Genomic DNA, 20107 nt, shown 5'->3' with positions numbered 1-20107 from the left:
TACCAGGGTCCTAGGACTGAACCCCAAGGCAGGCTCCCTGCTCAGTGGGGAATCTGCTTCTCTTGCTCCCTCTGCCCCTCCTGCCTGCTCATGCTTTCACTCTTTCACACGCTTTCTCGTTCAAATGAATTAAAAAAATCTTAAAAAAATAATACATCTTTATAAATGGGCATTGTCAAAGATACAGATGCAGTGAAATGGCAGGACATCTGCACCCCAATGTTTACAGCAGCAATGTCCACAATAGCCAAACTGTGGAAGGAGCCTCGGTGTCCATCGAAAGACGGATGGATAAAAAAGATGTGATCTATGTATATAATGGAATATTACTCAGCCAATAGAAACGACAAATACCCACCATTTGCTTCAACGAGGATGGAACTGGAGGGTATTATGCTGAGTGAAATAAGTCAATCAGAGAAGGACAAACATTATATGGTCTCATTCATTTGGGGAATATAAAAAATAGTGAAAGGGAATAAAGGGGAAAGGAGTGAAAATATCAGTGAGGATGACAGAACATGAGAGACTCCTAACTCTGGGAAATGAACAAGGGGTAGTGAAAGGGGAGGTGGGTGGGGGTATAGGGTGACTGGGTGACAGGCACTGAGGGGGGCACTTGATGGGATGAGCACTGGGTGTTATGCTATGTTGGCAAATTGAACTCCAATAAAAAAATATACAAAAAAATAATAAAATAAAATAAAAATATGTATATATAAATAGGCATTGATAATGGAATAATTTAATAATGTACTATTTAAACTGTTATCAATGAAGCCATACATTTAATGTCTGTATTTAAATTTTTTATACTAAAAACTAATTTTGTATACTAAATAAATAAAGATAAAATAAAATTTTTATACAATCATGTACTAAATCATTCTCTAAACTTGAACATATGCTGTTGTTTCAGTTAATACAAATCAGTAAGATCTTATTTATGCTAAGAATTTTCGTATTCCTTTGAAAGGCTTTGCTGTTAATGTGGGAAAATGTACTTTTTCACAATTTATATTATGGTGAAATAAAACTCCATTTGGACAGAAACATGATCATTAATATCTTCAGAAAACTAAGAGAAGATATTGAACTGATAGAACCAAAACAGAGTTGTAAAACAAGAACAATCATTGAATTGTACTAACAGGAAACCTCACACTGGAGAAGCATGAATGTGCATATGTGTTTGTGTTTTTCATTAAATTTGAATGCTTTTAGGTAAATCATGAAGGGCTTCAGCAGTTAGAATAGACACTATAACTTCCTATTGTTTTATATCCAAAGCTACACAGACTTCTATTACCAGACAAGTTAGTAGAAATAACAATACAAGAGAACTGTAAGGACAGAGATAATGGTCAGAGAATATACTGAAGTTTATGTGTCCAGAAAGGAATGCTTTCCTAGATCACATCCACAAAAATATAACCAAAAACACAAACCAGCCATTTTACTTTAATAGAGTGGTAGTTTTGACTACTCCTCAACACTTAGTTTCTAGCCTTAGCAACCCAGTTCCCTAAACAGTTTTGCTGTTTGCCATCTACATGTCTTTGCTTATGCTGTTCCCTCTGCCAAGGTACCCTTCTCTTCCTTCTTGGCCCAGGCAATTCCTATTAATCTCTTAAAATTTCTCTCAAGCATCATCACTCCTCCTTGACCCCAGTCTTATTCTGATTTTTTATTTTATTGACTAAGCTCCCCAGACAGTAAGTTCTTTGAAGATCATGACTCATTTAATTTTATATCCCCAAAGCCCAGTTCGGTACCTAACCCAAAGTACCAATTTTAGGGCTTTTCAGTACTCACCATTTTGGCCTGAAGATCAAGCAGTTTTCTCACACGAAATGGTTTGACTAGAAAAGGTAAAGAAAAGTACAATGAATGGGGTTCAGAATTAAAACGAATCATGTGGCTCATACAAGCATCTTCTTACAACACACCAAAAATATAAACATCTTGTTCAGTTAAAAGAGTAAGCAGATGCTCTAAGATAAAAGTATTAACAAACAAGTCCCACAAAATCTTGTCATAGAACTAAATCTACTAGTTAGCTTTATAAAGGCCAATACAAATGCTAATTCCACAGAATAATTGTAATACAACTGGAATAAAATACTCACCATTCTCTTTTTTGGTAAGTAAATATAACAAATGGCAGGCATAAGGGCACTGTTAAAATATAAAATTTTTAAAAGAGAAATGACAATATATCTTGAACAGAGTGGCAACACATTTTCCTCGAATGTCAATCTTACACTGATTAAAAGTAAAAAGGATTTCATTGAACAATAGTTCTAAAGCTTTCCTTTTTCATATTACAAAATAGTAGTAAAAACCAATAGTGTTAATTGGTATCTCATTATACCATTTTTAAGTACTTTTGGAATACAGAAACACTGCAGACAATTTGAAAAACAGAAAAAGAAAAAAAAAAGAAAAACAGAAAAAGATCCTCCTACCTAACAAAAATTCATGTCTTCTTTCCAGTCCATATTTATTAAGATACAAACTTAAAACTTTTATCTTGATTCCCCACTTAAAATCATTTTCCCATGTTGTTTGGTCTTCAAATGATCATGTTCAATGATCTTAATATTCTAAGGAGTGGACATACCACAATTTAATTAACCACTTAGCTCTGTTTAGCAAATAGCATACACTCAATAAATTTGTTACAGAAGTTATTGAATGAATGGTTCCTTTATACCATCTCATTTTGAGGGTCCACTTGTTCAGGTTTTATTCTAGACCAGGGATCAGCAAACTATAGTTCATATGTTTTAGTAAATCAAGCTTTATTAGAACATAGCCATGCACATTCATTTATGAATTATTTATAGCTGCTTTCTCACTACAATAGCAGAGCTGAGTAGTTCTGACAGAGACTTTATGGCGCACATACCCTAAAATATTTACTATCTGGCCCTTTACAGGAAAGTTTGCCACAACCTGTTCTAGAAGAAACCATAGGAGAAAATCTTTATGCCAGAGAGTGGCATTTTTTTTTTCTTTCAGAAAAGAAAATAAAATTATAGCCACAAAATAAAACATAAAAGAAAAAGACTCCATAAATTGGAAATCATTAAATTAAGAACATCTGTTTATCGAACAAGGAAATAATCTATCACAGAGATGAGTAAACAACAACCTGCAAGTCAAATCTAGCTCACCACTGGTTATTATAAATAAACTTTTATTGGAACACTGCCACAGTCATTTGTTTATATATTGTCTATAGCTGCTTTCACAGTACACCAGCAGAGTGAGCAGTTGTGAGAGAGACAGTATGGCCCTTACACCTAAATATTTAGTACCTGGCACTTTACAAAAAAATTTGCCAACACTTGCTTCAAATATTAGGAAATCAAAAAAGTAAATTATGCAATGGAACTAGATAAGACAAAAGCAAAGATTTTCTCTAAACAAATTTGTATTTGGTAATCATGAATCTAAACTGTAAAGTCTAATGTATAGCATTCCATATTGCCTATCCTCTACTTAGAAATAGGTTCAAAGATACATCCACGAAGGCAAAAGAAACAAAAGCAAAAATGAACTATTGGGACTTCATCAAGATAAGAAGCTTTTGCACAGCAAAGGATACAGTCCACAAAACTCAAAGACAACCTACAGAATGGGAGAAGATATTTGCAAATGACATATCAGACAAAGGGCTAGTTTCCAAGATCTATAAAGAACTTATTAAACTCAACACCAAAGAAACAAACAATCCAATCATGAAATGGGCAAAAGACATGAACAGAAATCTCACAGAGGAAGACATAGACATGGCCAACATGCATATGAGAAAATGCTCTGCATCACTTGCCATCAGGGAAATACAAATCAAAACCACAATGAGATACCACCTCACACCAGTGAGAATGGGGAAAATTAACAAGGCAGGAAACAACAAATGTTGGAGAGGATGCGGAGAAAAGGGAACCCTCTTACACTGTTGGTGGGAATGTGAACTGGTGCAGCCACTCTGGAAAACTGTGTGGAGGTTCCTCAAACAGTTAAAAATATACCTGCCCTACGACCCAGCAATTGCACTGTTGGGGATTTACCCCAAAGATACAAATGCAATGAAACGCCGGGACACCTGCACCCCGATGTTTCTAGCAGCAATGGCCACGATAGCCAAACTGTGGAAGGAGCCTCGGTGTCCAACGAAAGATGAATGGATAAAGAAGATGTGGTTTATGTATACAATGGAATATTACTCAGCTATTAGAAATGACAAATACCCACCATTTGCTTCAACGTGGATGGAACTGGAGGGTATTATGCTGAGTGAAGTAAGTCAGTCGGAGAAGGACAAACATTATATGTTCTCATTCATTTGGGGAATATAAATAATAGTGAAAGGGAAAATAAGGGAAGGGAGAAGAAATGTGTGGGAAATATCAGAAAGGGAGACAGAACGTAAAGACTGCTAACTCTGGGAAACGAACTAGGGGTGGTAGAAGGGGAGGAGGGCGGGGGGTGGGAGTGAATGGGTGACGGGCACTGGGTGTTATTCTGTATGTTAGTAAATTGAACACCAATAAAAAAAAAAAAAAAGAAATAGGTTCAGATTCTGGACATACTTTTAAGAAGTATGAATTTAGATATAGGATTTTTTTTTTTAAGGAAAGAAGACATACTATGACCAAGTCTGATATATCCTACACAAAGTACAGTAACTTTCAGTAAAAAATTCAGCACCTCACATCCCTAGGATATAAACTATTAGCAACACAATTTGTCATGCTGGGTATAAAATGAGCGTCACACAATCACTTGCTCTAGGCCCCAGCATAATAGTAGATCTGATATTCTCTTTTAATCACATCTAGAAAGGAAAAACTCTTATGTATCTAAGATTTTACAAATGCCTTTCTGACAAATAGTAACCACTTGCCACTTGAGTCACTAAGGAGTCAGGCTCCCATCAAATTATATGAAAATGACTTGTTGAAGTAATGATTTTAAAAGTTAGGTTCCTTATTTCTTGATCTGGGTGATATTTACACAAATTTGGTCAGTTTATGAAAATTAATTGAGCTCATCACTTATGATATAGGTTATTTTCTCTACATATATCATACTTCAATAAATATTTTTAAGAGACAGAAAAAGGGAGGGGCGCCTGGGTGGCTCAGTGGTTGAGCATCTGCCTTTGGCTCAGGTTGTGATCCTGAGGTCTGGGGATCAAGTCCCATATCAGGCTCCCTGTGAGGAGCCTGCTTCTCCCTCTGCCTATGTCTCTGCCTCTCTCTGTGTGTCTCTTATGAATGGATAAAATCTTTAAAAAAAAAAAGAGAGAGACAGAAAAAGGAAAAAAAAAGTAGATCCCCTTCCCTCTTGCCAAGATGAGCAAGAAACCCATCAATATGAAACTACTCAAGTATACTGCAATTGATTTGACAAATATTTATGAGTACCTTCTATTCATTCACTCATTCATTCATGAAACAAATATTTATTGAGCAGTGTCCAAAACAGACCAAAAAAGCCTGTTCTTATCAAGTTTACATTCTATGTGCTATGAACAGTGTTACTAAATTGTCGGTTTGTAAAAGGCTCAGCTCCTGCCTGGAAGAATTCAGTCTCAGTCTATTAAGCTATTACAAGAAAGGGGAAAGCATGTTTTAGTATTTTTAACTTTTTACAAAGTATGTTTAAACATAGAATTCATTTATTTTACAATTTGGTTGGTTTATGAATAAAAACAATATAAGGTTAAGAGAGAGGTCAAAGGTAAGGGGGAGTCATACTAATTATTCATCCACTCCTGTGTACCACAGAGAAAGCAAGAGGGATGAGCATTCTTACTTTATCTTGTTACTTCAAGGTACTACTCTTTCATTCTTGTACAGAGACTTCCTTGACATTTAGTTCATCCAACCTCACTATCTCCAACTTACCTATATTCACTACTAACCTCTTATTAACTTCCAAAAGTTCACAGAAGACTTAGGCATCTGATTCAGTCTTCCACTCCAACAGTATTCCCAATAACATGCCAGAAGATTTTAATGTTTACATCAACAAATCATCTTGGCCTTAAAGCTTATTGACCTTAATTCCAATAACCTGATTACCATTCATAGAAACATTATATATTAGATACCCTGAATGATCCTGCCTGCTTTCTTGCCAACTCAACAATGTTTCCTTACGTTGTATCCAGCTGTTTAAGTACATTTCTGAGCTGGCATGAAAGCAAAGAAACTGCAATTCCCAAAAACAAAGTTTAAGAGGAAACATTGAATACTGAACAAGCTCTCTCCCCAAGATTTCTGCCAAACCTTAAAAATCTTGAACTTATAACTTTAATAGCTACAAAGGGAGGTAGGAACCAGGTAGGAGATGGTAAAGCTGAGGGCCCACTCAAAGTATGGACTATGCAAGGGATCCATTAGAAAACTGGGAATAGAGGTACCTGGGTGGCTGTTAAGTGACTGCCTTCAGCTTGGGTCATGATCTCAGGGTCCTGGGATCAAGCCTCACATCAGGCTCCCTGCTCAGTAGGGAGCCTGCTTCTCCTACTCCCTCTCCTCTCCCCTGACCCCCCTTCCCCTGCTCAGGCTCTTTCTCTCTCTCTCTCTCTCTATCAAATAAATAAATTAAATATTTTAAAAACCTCAGAACTTCAAGAGCTACATCTTAAGTGTATGGATATGAAATAAAAACAAACCCCACTGTGCTGAAGGGGACAGCAAGTAAACTTGTCTGTTTTAGTCTTGAATTTGGATGAAAGGAAAATAAAGCCTCTCCAAAGAATATGCAACCACAAACCACAGTCCTATATAGGTCTGCAGCTTGAACTTACACTAGTGGTATGACCTGGAAAACCTCAAGTGAAAAATTTAGAGTGCTTCTACCTTAGTTGTACTTCCCAGAAAAACCAGATTGGAGATTTGTACCAAAAATACAGAAAGAACGTTTACAACCCAGTAATAAAAAGATAACCCAATTTAAAAAATTGGCAAAGGATTTCTCCAAAAAAGATACATAAATGGCCAATTAGCACATGAAAAGATGTTCAACACCACTAATCATTAGAGAAATGCAAACAAAAACCAAAATGAAATACCACTTTACATCCAGTAGGATTGCTGTAGTCCAAAAGTCAGACAAATAACATGTGTTCGTGAGGATGTGATGAAACTGGAACCCTGGGATCCCTGGGTGGCGCAGCGGTTTGGCGCCTGCCTTTGGCCCAGGGCGTGATCCTGGAGACCCGGGATCGAATCCCACGTCAGGCTCCTGGTGCATGGAGCCTGTTTCTCCCTCTGCCTATGTCTCTGCCTCTCTCTCTCTCTCTCTCTCTCTCTCTCTGTGACTATCATAAATAAATAAAACTTAAAAAAAAAAAAGAAACTGGAACCCTCATACACTGCTAGTGGGAACATAAAAAGGTCCAAACTGTAGAAAACAGTTTGGCGAGTCCTCAAAATTCTAAGCATAGAATTAATATATAATACAGCAACTCCACTCCTAGATATATATACAAAAGAACTGAAAGCAGGGACTTGAACAGTTACTTATATGCCAATATTCATTGCAGCATTATTCACGTTAGCCAAAAGGTGGAAACAACCCAAGAGTCCATCAATGAGTGAACAGATGAAGAAAATGTGGTATATACATACAATGGAGTATTATCCAGTCATAAAAATTAATGAAAATCTGACACATGCTATAAGTTGGATGAAACTTTAAGACATTACACTAGGGATCCCTGGGTGGCGCAGCGGTTTGGCGCCTGCCTTTGGCCCAGGGCGCGATCCTGGAGACCCGGGATCGAATCCCACATCGGGCTCCCGGTGCATGGAGCCTGCTTCTCCCTCTGCCTGTGTCTCTGCGCCTCTCTCTCTCTCTCTGACTATCATAAATAAAAAAAAAAAAAAAAAAAAAAAAAAAAAAAAAATAAGACATTACACTAAGTGAAAGAAACCAGATACAAAAATTGTATGATTCCACTTATAGGAGGCACCTAGAATTAGCAAATTCAGAGACATAAAGTAGATTATCAGTTACCAGAGGCTTCGAGGGAGGAGGAATGTGTAGTTACTGTTTAATGAGTAGAGTTTCCATTTAGGATAAAGAAAAAATTTTGGAAACAGTAGTGACACAATTAATGCTAATGAATTATACACTTAAAAATAATTAAAGTGGTAAATTTTAAGTTATGAAAAAATATAACAGGTTAAAAAATGAAGCACTGACATGTGCTACAATATGGATAAACCTTGAAAACATTATGCTAAGTAAAAGAAGCCAATCATAAAAGACCATATAGGATTTCATTTATATGAGATGTCCAGAATAGGCACATCTCTGAAAACAGAAAATAGATTTAAAAATAGGCAAAACTTTATTTACTTATTCATGAGAGACACAGAGAGAGAGAGAGAGAAAGAGGCAGAGACATAGGTGGAGAGAGAAGCAGGCTCCATGCAGGGAGCCCGATACGGGACTCAATCCCAGGACTCCAGGATCACGCCCTGGACCGAAGGCAGGCGCTTAACCGCTGAGCCACCCAGGTGTCCCAAAAATAGACAAAACTTTAAAGACAAAAAATTGATTAGGAATTATTGAGGTGGGCAGCCCGGGTGGCTCAGCGGTTTGGCACCACCTTTGGCCCAGGGCATGATCCTGGGGTCCTGGGATCGAGTCCCATGTCAGGCTCCCTGCATGGAGCCTGCTTCTCCCTCTGCCTCTCTTATGGATATATAAATAAAATATTTTTTTAAAAAGGAATTATTGAGGAATCCCTGAATAGGAAGATGGGGGAATGCTAATAGGTATGGGATTTTTGAGGTGATGAAAATGTCCTAAAATTGACTATTCTCATGGTTGCACATATCTGTGAACATACTAAAAACCAGTGAATTGTATGCCTTGAGTGGGTAGACTGTATGATATGTGAATTATATCTCAATAAAACTCTTCTTTAAAAGTATATAAAGTGTGGGATGCGTGGGTGGCTCAACGGTTGAGCATCTGCCCTCGGCCCAGGGCATGATCCTGGAGTCCCGGGATTGAGTCCCACATCAGGCTCCCTGCATGGAGCCTGCTTCTCTCTCTGCCTGTGTCTCTGCCTCTCTCTGTGTGTCTCTCATGAATGAATAAATAAAATCTTTAAAAAAAAAACTTATCCAAAGTGAAAAGAAGAAATGACAGATTACAATTAGACTGACTCAGCAATGGAAAGGAGCCAATGGAATACTGTCAATGTCCTGAGAGAATTTAACTGTTACCCTAGTTCTACACACAGCAAAACCAACTTTCAAGAACAAGAGCAATGTAAAGACATTTTCAAACAAAGACAATTTACTATCAAAAGATTCTCACTGAAAGAATATTCTAAAGGATACATTTCTACACAGGAAAATGATCTCAGATTGGAGGTCTGAGATGCAAAAACAAATGGTGAACATGAGGTAAGTATGTGGGCAAATTTTTTTTTTTATTGGAGTTCAATTTGCCAACATATAGCATAACACCCAGTGCTCATCCCATCAAGTGCCCCTATGTGGGCAAATTCAAACAAATGTTTGGGATGCCTGGGTGGCTCAGCGGTTGAGGGTCTGCCTTGCACGGAGCCTGCTTCTCTTCCCTCTACCTGTGTCTCTGCCTCTCTCTCTCTCTGTCTCATATGTCTCTGAATAAATAAAATCTTTAACAACAACAACAACAACAACAAAAGTCAACTGTGAAGATAAAAACAATGCCTACTTCACATGTATGTGAAGAATGGAGAAGAACAAGCTAGAACTAAAACCAGATAATAGTATATAATCTAGGAGGGCTATGATCAGAGCTAAAGCATTCTAAGGTCTTCGCCTCATTTAAGAAGAAGGTAAAGATACTGGTTACCTTTAGACTCTAAGAAAAACCATATTGGCAATTAAAACTGAGGGGCGCCTGGGTGGCTCAGTCAGTTAAGCGTCTGCCTTCAGCTCAGGTCATGATTCCAAGGTCCTGGATAGAGCCCCATATTGGGCTCTCTGCTCAGTGGGGAGCCTGATTCTCCCTCTCCCTTTGCCCCTCTATCTGTTTGTGCTCTCTGTCACTCTGTCGCAAATAAATAAATAAAAACCTTAAATAAATAAAATAAAACTGAGAAAATTTTAAATGCTTATTAATTCATTAAAAAATAATATACCAGGGCAGCCCGGGTGGCTCAGCGGTTTAGCACCTGCCTTCATCCCAGGGCGTGATCCTGGAGACCCGGGATCGAGTCCCACGTCAGGCTCCCTGCATGGAGCCTGCTTCTCCCTCTGCCTGTGTCTCTGCCTCTCTCTCTTCTCTGTGTGTCTCTCATGAATAAATAAATAAAATCTTAAAAAAAATAAAAAATAAAGTAAAAAAAATAATAATATACCATTACATGGTAACATAAATGACATATTCTATGAAAAATAACTATATTTGCCAAAAGAAAAATAGTAAGACGAGTGACACTGTTGTACATTTTTACACTAAATATGCATGTTAAAAATAGGTACAATAACACCTAAAAGAACATACACAGAATGTATAACTAACTTTCAAACAAAAATAGGAGGAAAACCACAATCAATCCAAAATGAGAGAAAGAAGGGAAAACAGTAGATCATTTAGAAAGCTCAAAAAAAGATAATTGAATTTACTCCTATTATATGTATAATCATATGTAGTTTATGTAAATAAACTAATTCTTCAGGTTAAAGAAAAAAGCATAAAACAGGATTTAAAAATAAAATCTAGCCCTTTCACGAAGATGGCGCCAAAGGCAAAGAAGGAAGCCCCTGCCCCTCCCGAAACCGAAGCTAAAGCAAAGGCTTTGAAAGCTAAGAAAGTGGTGCTGAAAGGCGTGCACAGTCCCAAAAAACAGAAGATCTGCACGTCACCTACATTCCCACGACCCAAGACCCTGCGTCTCTGAAGGCAGTCCAAATATCCTCGAAAGAGAGCCCCCAGGAGAAACAAGCATGATCACTATGCCATCATCAAGTTCCCCCGACTATGGAGTCAGCCATGAAGAAAATAGAAGACAACAACACACTTGTATTCATCGTGAATTTCAAGGCCAATAAGCACCAGATCAAACAGGCTGTGAAGAAGCTCTATGACATTGATGTGGCCAAGATCAACACCTTGATCAGGCCTGATGGAGAGAAGAAAGCATATGTTCGACTGGCTCCTGACTATCATGCTTTCTTTGGATGTTGCCAACAAAATTGGGATCATCTGGGCAGCCCCAGTGGCGCAGCGGTTTGGCGCTGCCTGCAGCCTGGGGTGTGATCCTGGAGACCTGGGATCAAGTCCCATATCGGGCTCCCTGCATGGAGCCTGCTTCTCCCTCTGCCTATGTCTCTGCCTCTGTCTCTGTGTCTATGAATAAATTATTATTTTTTCATTCCCACTGCCACCTCCTTAGACTAGGACAGTAATTCTCAAACTTTTTGGTCTCGAGACTCTTTACAGTCTTAAAATTAGAGGATCCCAAAGAGCTTTTGTTTATCTGGATTATATCTAGATATTTACCATATTAGAAATTAAAACTGAGAAACTTAAAAATGTTTATTAATCCATTAAAAAATAAAGCCATTACATATTAACATAAATGACATATCTTATGAAAAACAACTATGTTTTCCCAAAAATGACTAGAGTGACATAATTTTATATTTCTAAATTCTATTTGAGGTTTCTGACTTAATAGGATACAGCTGGGGCATCTGGATGGCTCAGTGGTTGAGTGTCTGCCTTTGGCTCTGGTAGTGATCTGTGATCCCAGGGTCCTGGGATCAAGTCCCACATCAGGCTCCCTGCATGAAGACTGCTTCTCCCTCTGCCTTTGTCTCTGCCTCTCTCTCTCTGTCTCTCATGAATAAATAAATAAAAACTTTTTAAATTTGGATGCAGCTAGATTCCCTACTTTAGCACTAAACCTGTTGTTTTAACTGAAGTACATGAAGAAAATCCAGCTCACACAGATATGTAGTTGGAACAAAAGGAATATTTTAGTAGCCTTTTCAATAAAGTATTTATTAGTCTTGATAAGTAGTCTCTTAAGGGTTAGCTGCAATGTAGAATCTGAAGCCTTACCAATGAACTCTCTTTGTACTGTTCCAATACAATTCATTGCTATATAAAAACTATTGAAAAAATGTTTAAAAATTAAAGTCTGCTGAAAAAGTGTTAAATAAATACATATATATATACACATAAAACTGATATATCTTGGGCAGCCTGGGAGGCTCAGTGGTTTAGCGCCACCTTCAGCCCAGGGCATGATCCTGGAGACCCGGGATCGAGTCCCACATCGGCTCTCTGCATGGAGCCTGCTTCTCCCTCTGCCTGTGTCTCTGCCTCTCTGTTTCTCTCTGTGTCTCTCATGAATAAATAAATAAAATCTTTTTAAAAAATTGATCTATCTTGCACTTTTTTTTAAAGAACTTGAGAATTTTATTTTTTTATTTTTTTAAAGATTTTATTTATTTATTCATGAGAGACACACATGCAGAGAGAGAGAGAGAGGAACAGACACAGGCAGAGGGAGAAGCAGGCTTCCATGCAGGGAGCCCGACGTGGGATTCAATCCCTGGTCTCCAGGATCACACCTAGGCTGAAGCAGCACTAAACCACTGAGACACCCGGGCTGCCCATATCTTGCACTTTGAATGGATCTTTTAGCCGTGCATAATTTTACAACATCATACTTGGTCATCTGGAAAATATTGGTTCATTGAGTTATATCAACCTTCCAAATATTGACACATTTCATTATACAATATCTAAAAGTCACATTCATTTATATTGTTACCAATCTCATCAGAAAAGTTTAAGTATTGGGAAGCTGTCAGGTTCACAGTGGTAGATACAAATTTTCCCCATACTCATAATTTTCACTTGAAAGCTCAAACCTTATCATTGGCAAAAAACACTGTGAGTTGTTTTCTTTGAAATGACAGGCTGGCTTTTCATTTTTGAGAAAACATCTGCCAAATAACCATGTCTGAATAACCATAGTTTATATGTCAGTCATTCTTTTAAGTAAAAATGGTATTCCATGAAGAAAGCAGCTAGTTTAGCTCACAACTCAATGATACAAGTGCTTTTCCTGAGGACAACTGCAGTTTAGTATACGGATTTATTTGTACTTTCTATTTCATGACACAGAATATTAAAGACATGTCTCAAAGGTTGAAATTTGATAAAATTAATGTATTAATTTTTACCGCTTCATTTGGGACATTGGAGAAACTAACATTTTTGTTTTTTACTATAGCAAAGAATCAAATGACCATTAATACAGTGTGGTCCCACTGCCCTGATTCTTGCTAAGGCACCAGCAGTTTTATTCACCGTTACTTTAGCACCATCAGTGCAAATGTCAACTCAATGAAAATAGCAGGTAACAATCTTGATATTGCTATGAAAATAATTCTGACCTCTCATAACCCCTGGATCAGGGAGCCTCAAGGGGTCCACAGGTCATATTTGAGAATTGCTAGTCTAGAACTTCATGATGGTTATATCTGGGTTATCATGTTAGTCTCCTAACTATTCTTCTTAACACTTTGCTTACTCATATTGTTTGGCATTACTAAACACAACTTCTGGGATCCCTGGGTGGCGCAGTGGTTTGGCGCCTGCCTTTGGCCCAGGGCGCGATCCTGGAGACCCGGGATCGAATCCCATGTCGGGCTCCCGGTGCATGGAGCTTGCTTCTCCCTCTGCCTATGTCTCTGCCTCTCTCTCTCTCTCTCTCTGTGTGTGACTATCATAAATAAATAAAAAATTAAAATAAATAAATAAATAAACACAACTTCTATAATTCTGCTTTCAACATGTTCTGCCCAAAAATTATCAGTGCTTTCCCCATTGGATAGAGGATAAAGTCCAAATTCCTTAAATTCACCTTCAAAGATCTCTACAATCTTTCCTTTATCTAACTTTTTCAGCCTTACCTTCCATCACTCCCTGACACAACTGTAATTAAGTCAGTCTCATCTATTTAAGGTCTCTGAAAACAAAATTTACACAGCTCACAACTTGGCTTGAAATATTCCTGTCATATAAGATACTATTTTCTTAGGATGCTTGGGTGGCTCAGCAGTTGAGCGTCTGCCTTCGGCTCAGAGTGTGGTCCCAAGGTCCCGGGATCAAGTCCCACATCAGGCTCTCTGCATGGAGCCTGCTTCTCCCTCTGCCTGTGTCTCTGTCTCTCTCTCTCGGTCTCTTATGAATAAATAAATAAAAATCTTTAAAATATATATATTATTTTCTTTCATCAAATCTCAAATCCTATTGTACCTTCAAGGCCAAGCTCGATTCCCAAATACTTTATTTATGATGCTTTTTCTAATCACAGGTTTATAGTTTAGCAGAAACTCTCTGCTAAACTTTTTTTTTTAAACTTTTTTTTAAGTAGGCTCCACACCCGGTGTGGAGCCCAATGTGGGGCTTGAACTCACAACTCTGAGATCAAGACCTGAGCTGAGATCAAGAGTCTGACACTTAAACAACAGAACCACTCAGCACCCCAAAACTTTGATTCTTCTACAGCACCTAATACAATGCAACAAACACAGTGAAAACATCAATTTTTGAAAATGAAACCAATGAATGAATTTCCTTTCCAAAGGCAAGAGGAATTTGGTTAAATGAATGATTCACATGGTATATGAACTACTGATGGCCCTTGAAAGTCTTCCAGGTGGGTAGTAGATTGATTTCTTAGAGTTATTAATGTTTTCAATGGGAATAATTACGCTATTTAATCAAAATCAGTCCACTGGCATCTCATCAAAAGCAATCCTCTCCTTCTCATTAATTCTGATGAGGTTTTTGCTGTGTTAATCAAGAAAATGTAGAATAAGTGACCCATAGGACCGTGCTGAAGTGGTTTTAAAGGGAAAATATGGCAACCACTGCTCTAAATTAGCAGAGACTCCAATGTGGAGTCAATTCAATCTGTAACATGTTTATTTTCTTAAAAGATATAAATCAAATATGGTAAAAATGTTATATTTGTTAATATGAAAGACAGGTGCAAGTGTGTTTATTATGTTATACTTTATACTTTTCTATATATCTGAGGTATTTTAAAATAAGGAAAAATACATCATGTGGCATTTTGAAGCAAAAATGGTCCATCAATATATAAGAGCATACCATTTGATTGATGCATGATGTCCAATTTTTACTTACCAGTGCATCATCTTGCAATGAAGCAAAAAAGAAGCCATAGAGCAAGTTAATTTCCTCCTTGTGATCAATGAAGTCAAACATTGCAACCAGCCAACGATAAAAAAGTACCTATTGAGAGACAAAAATGCTTATCTTTAGAGAAATATAACTGGCATAGGGGAGAGCTTAATTCCCCACTCAGGGCTGTTTTCGAAGCTTCTAGCACAAAGTAGGATAACAGATTTTATTTCACAGTAAAAATTTCTGCTTGAGCAAAATCCTTGCATCAAGCTATATTGTTCCAAAACTACAGGCTTTGCACAAAAGGTCACTGCCATTACTCCATAAGTGGCTCTTCCTTGCCAGTCCTTAAGTGGTTCTGAAGGACTTATCAACAAACTGTTTAAAAAGATTACCTTGGTGCTACCAGAACACTTGCCAACACAAAGCCAGGAGACTGCCTTAACCACAGAATGTTCTGATATTAGAGTTGTTGGAATCATACACTTCAATATCCGAGTGTTTACAGCACTCCCTAGAAAGCAGAAAAACTCCAAATTAAACTACATTTTAGAATCTTGATTGTTCCTTTACTATTGTTCACTCTTAGTCCTAAAAATCTCACTTTAGACTGAAGGCAATAAAAAAGTGAATAATATTTGACTATCTCTTATCATCATTACAAAACATAGTTTCAAACGAAAATTTAACTTTAAGTTCTAATATAAACTATACAGCAAGGATGCCTGGGTGGCTCAGTGGTTGAGTGTCTGCCTTCCGCTCAGGTCGTAATCCCGGAGACCCAGGACCGAGTCCCACATCGGACTCCCTGCATGGAGCCTGCTTCTCCCTCTGCCTACGTCTCTGCCTCTCTCTCTCTATGTGTCTCTCATGAATAAATAAATAAATAAATATTTTTTAAAAATTAAAAAATAAATTATACAGCAAATTCTTTGGCCCTATATTTCTATTTAAAAAGGAAGGATGAGGGATCCCTGGGTAGCTCAGTGGTTTGGCATTTGGCTTCAGCCCAGGGCGTGATCCTGGAGTCCTGGGATCGAGTCCCACATCGGGCTCCCTGCATGGAGCCTGCTTCTCCCTCTGCCTGTGTCTCTGCCTCTCTCTCTCTCTCTCTGTCTCTCATGAATAAATAAATAAAATCTTGAAAAAAATTTTTTTTAATCTTTAAAAAAATAAAAAGGAAGGATGATTATGGGGTTTCTTTTCAGGGTGATGAACATATTTAGGAATTAGAGTTGTGATGGCTGTACAACTCTGAATATGCTAAAAAAAATCCTGAATTGCATGCTTTAAAAGAGTGAATTTGGGATGCCTGCTTGAGCCACAGTGGTTGAGCCTCTATCTTCGGCTTAGGGCATGATCCTGGAGACCCGGGATCGAGTCCCATGTTGGGATCCCTGCATGGAGCCTGCTTCTCCCTCTGCCTGTGTCTCTGCCCCTCTCTCTCTGTGTCTCTCATGAATAAATAAATAAATAATTTTAAAAAATAAATTAAAAAATAAACTAAGACAGTGAATTCTATGGTATGTGAATTATACTTCAAAAAAAGCCCTAGGAAAATTTCAAAGATTATTTTTTAAAGATGTATTTATTTGTTTCCGAGAGAGAGAGAAAGCACCTGTGAGCGGGGGAGGGGCAGAGGGAGAGGGAGAGAAATACTCAAGTAGACTCCCTGATGACAGCAGAGCCCTACACAGGGATCAATCCCAGGACCCTGAGATCATGACCTAAGCCAAAACCAAGAGTCAGACACTTAACCAATTGAGCAACCAGGCACTCCAAAATTATTTTTTGTTACTATTTTTTTTAATGGCACAATAGATTCTGACTTATTCAAAGCTTCCAACAGGGGTGCCTGGGGGGCTCAGTTGGTTAAGCATCTGATTTTGACTCAGGTCATGATCTTAGGGTCCTGGGATTGAGCCCCACATTGGGCTCCTTCCTCAGTAAAGAGTCTGCTTATCCGTCTCTCTCTGCCTGCTATTCCCCTTCTGGTTCTCTCTGTGTCAAATAAATAAATAAATAAATAAATAAATAAATAATAAATAAATAAATAAATAAATAAATAAATAAAATCTTTAAAAAAATAAAGCTAGTGACAGACAGCTTGCATGAGCTGCTCCATTAAAGAATAAATAATTAAATATATTTGTAGTCTCCATCCCTCCCAAAAAGTGGGGAAGAGAGTAGAATAGAATAGCTATTCTTGGAATTAGCTGGCAGTAATATTATTCTATCCTGGTCCAATCTTTCCATCATATTCTCTGGCTTCTATGGTATTCTCCCATCTGATAATAAAAGTGATGCTGCAAATAGCTTTGTATACACCCTGTATCAATTTCTGCTTATTAAGGCTTCAAGAATTAAATGTCTATCTCATCTATTTGTTTTGGTATGTAAACATGGTGTCATTTGCATTATAATGTGGTGATCACAACCGCTCACTGAAAAAACAGTTTTCAACTTCTCCTGCAAATAGAATTCTCAAAAACATCTTGGATCCATGGTCTTTAACCACCCTTTTACATGCATTGCAGTGTGCTGATCACATCCATTCACTTTAATACTGTTCTCAACTTCTGCAAGTAGCATTCTTAGAAACATCTTACACGTGTCTTTATTTTTTTACACGTCTTAAAACACTTTTATATGCATTATAGCATGATGATCACATTCATTCACTGAAATAACACTGATCTTAACTTGCCTGCAAGTAGCATTCTCAGAAACATCTTACACACATCTTTTTCTTCCTGAGGGTAAGGAACTCTCATTTTATTTTTTAAATAAAAAATGTGTATATTTAATATGTATAACATGATGATATGATATACATATACATAGTGAAATAATTACTGAAGTCATGTTGATTTACATATTATCTTCTCACACTGTTACCATTTTTTGTGTGTGGTGAGGGCACCTGAAATCTACTCTCTTCCAAACTGCAGTATTCAATGCAATATCATTAACTATAATCATCATGTGGTACATTAGATCTGTAAATTTACTCATCCTACATATATCTCAATTTCTATCCCATCATTCTGTGGAGAAGGAAGGAAGTTGTAATGGCAGGCAAAGAATTGTAAGAATAAATATTTCTGTATTCCACTATGGTTTCTTGTTTTCATTTTCTTTTCTCCCCCACTCCCATCCCCTAACTCTTCTAAAGTTTTAGAGTCTCACCACTAAGACTTCACACATGTACCAAACTCAAAGGGTGAATTCAGTACGGACTCAATACTTATTTCCAAGCGACTTTTTAATTTCTAAATTGTCTGAAGTCTTTTTGTACTTGGTTATGACATTTCAAGCACACCTGCCCCTGAATATGAATTTCAATTTATCAGAAGAGCTACATGTAAAGATATAGTAGTGATGGAATATATCACAGAAATAACTAAAAGGAGAAAAACAATTAAGGTCATATTTGACATCACCAATTCCAGCTTAACAGAAAAATGAAAAGTTAGAATAGAAAGCCAGAGATTATTTTTTAAATTGTTATACACAAGTTTCCAAGGCTGAGGCATGCATTTGCCACAGACCTGGCAAACATCATGAAAACCTTTTAACCATTAACTTCTGAGATGTCAAAAAAGAAAAATTCCAAAATCAAAAACACTTGTACATTCCATATATGTTTTAAGAGGAGAAGGGAAGAGAGAGAATTCTTAATAGAGAGTGATCAGTTAAACATAGGTTCTGGAAAGATACTAGAACCAAACAATCTGAAACCACCTAATAGAAGAAGAGCAAATTTTATCAGGTCAAATTTCACTTTGTAGGAAAACAAACAGATAACTAATCAGGTAAAAGTAGAGAAATAAAATACCTGAGAGTCATATTTTGAATTTGGCCAGTAATGTGTTGTTGCTTTAAAATACACACCCATGCAAAACATGATGCCAGGGTATACACAAAGGAACCTAATATGCAAGGGCCAGGAAATAGTATATAAAGCATCCAGTTTTTTTTTTAAGATTTTATTTATTTATTCATGAGAGACACACAGAGAGCGAGAGAGAGGCAGAGACACAGGCAGAGGGACAAGCAGGCTCCATGCAGACTCAATCCCAGGACTCCAGGATCACGCCCCGGGGCTGAAGGCGGCGCTAAACCCCTGAGCCACCCGGGCTGCCCTAAAGCATCCAGTTTTGATGGATGTCTTAATTATTTAAAAAAAAAACAAAAACGAAAATCCAGTAACAGTATGTGCGGTATTAAACACTAGAAGGGGAATCAGGAGATCTGAGTTCCCCAGTTCTAGCTCCGACACTAAACAAGTCTCTAGGGATGCCTGGGTGGCTCAGCGGGCATGATCCTGGGGTCCTGGGATGGGGTCCCACATTGGGCTCCCTGCATGGAGCCTGCTCATACTTCTGCCTGTGTCTCTGTCCCTCTCTCTCTGTGTCTCTTAAGAATAAATAAATAAAATATTTAAAAAAAAATAAGTCTCTATCCACTCTGGGTCTCAGTTTCCTCACTTTAAAATGAGGATGTTCAAGGTCTAAAATACCTTCCGCATCTGAATTTGGGTTGGAGTAGGTTAAAAGGTTCTTCTCAAGTAAAAAGAATACTGGCCAGGTGTTCTTTCTTTATAAGAACCTCCTCCCCTCCATTTGAAATGCACTTAGAACAGGAAAGGAAGCATTTCCACAAAAGAAAAAGCATTTTGACTGTTAAGGTCATAGAAACTGGAATGGAGTTTCCAAAGGGACTTGCCACAGGTAAGTTAACCTAAAAGCAATGAAGTAGACTAGTGATCTCTTAAGCTGCCTTATCTATGCTTAAGAGAAATACTAAAAATGACTCCCATGTATTTGGTGTCAAGAGTCTATATATTCTATTTGTAAAGATATGTGATAACCATTCTCAGCATATGTACACAAAAACT

At 37.6% G+C, this 20107-nt stretch overlaps 1 protein-coding gene across 3 annotated transcripts in view; it reads right to left on the bottom strand.

Annotated features, from left to right (window-relative positions):
• The window catches only part of CENPI (centromere protein I), an 80888-nt gene that overhangs the window by 56974 nt on the left and 3807 nt on the right, over positions 1-20107 (bottom strand). For all 3 annotated transcript variants that reach the window (XM_025431719.3, XM_025431720.2, XM_035712061.2), the window contains exons 4-7: positions 15603-15721; positions 15208-15315; positions 2130-2178; positions 1816-1862 (exon numbers count right to left, since the gene is read on the bottom strand). In XM_025431719.3, coding sequence (XP_025287504.1) covers positions 1816-1862; positions 2130-2178; positions 15208-15315; positions 15603-15721 — 323 coding nt within the window. The remainder of the gene's footprint in view (positions 1-1815; positions 1863-2129; positions 2179-15207; positions 15316-15602; positions 15722-20107) is intronic.

This window comes from Canis lupus, chromosome X (genome assembly GCF_003254725.2).
Source record: "Canis lupus dingo isolate Sandy chromosome X, ASM325472v2, whole genome shotgun sequence".
Taxonomy (NCBI): domain Eukaryota; kingdom Metazoa; phylum Chordata; class Mammalia; order Carnivora; family Canidae; genus Canis; species Canis lupus.
This window is presented reverse-complemented; position numbering and strand designations above follow the sequence as displayed.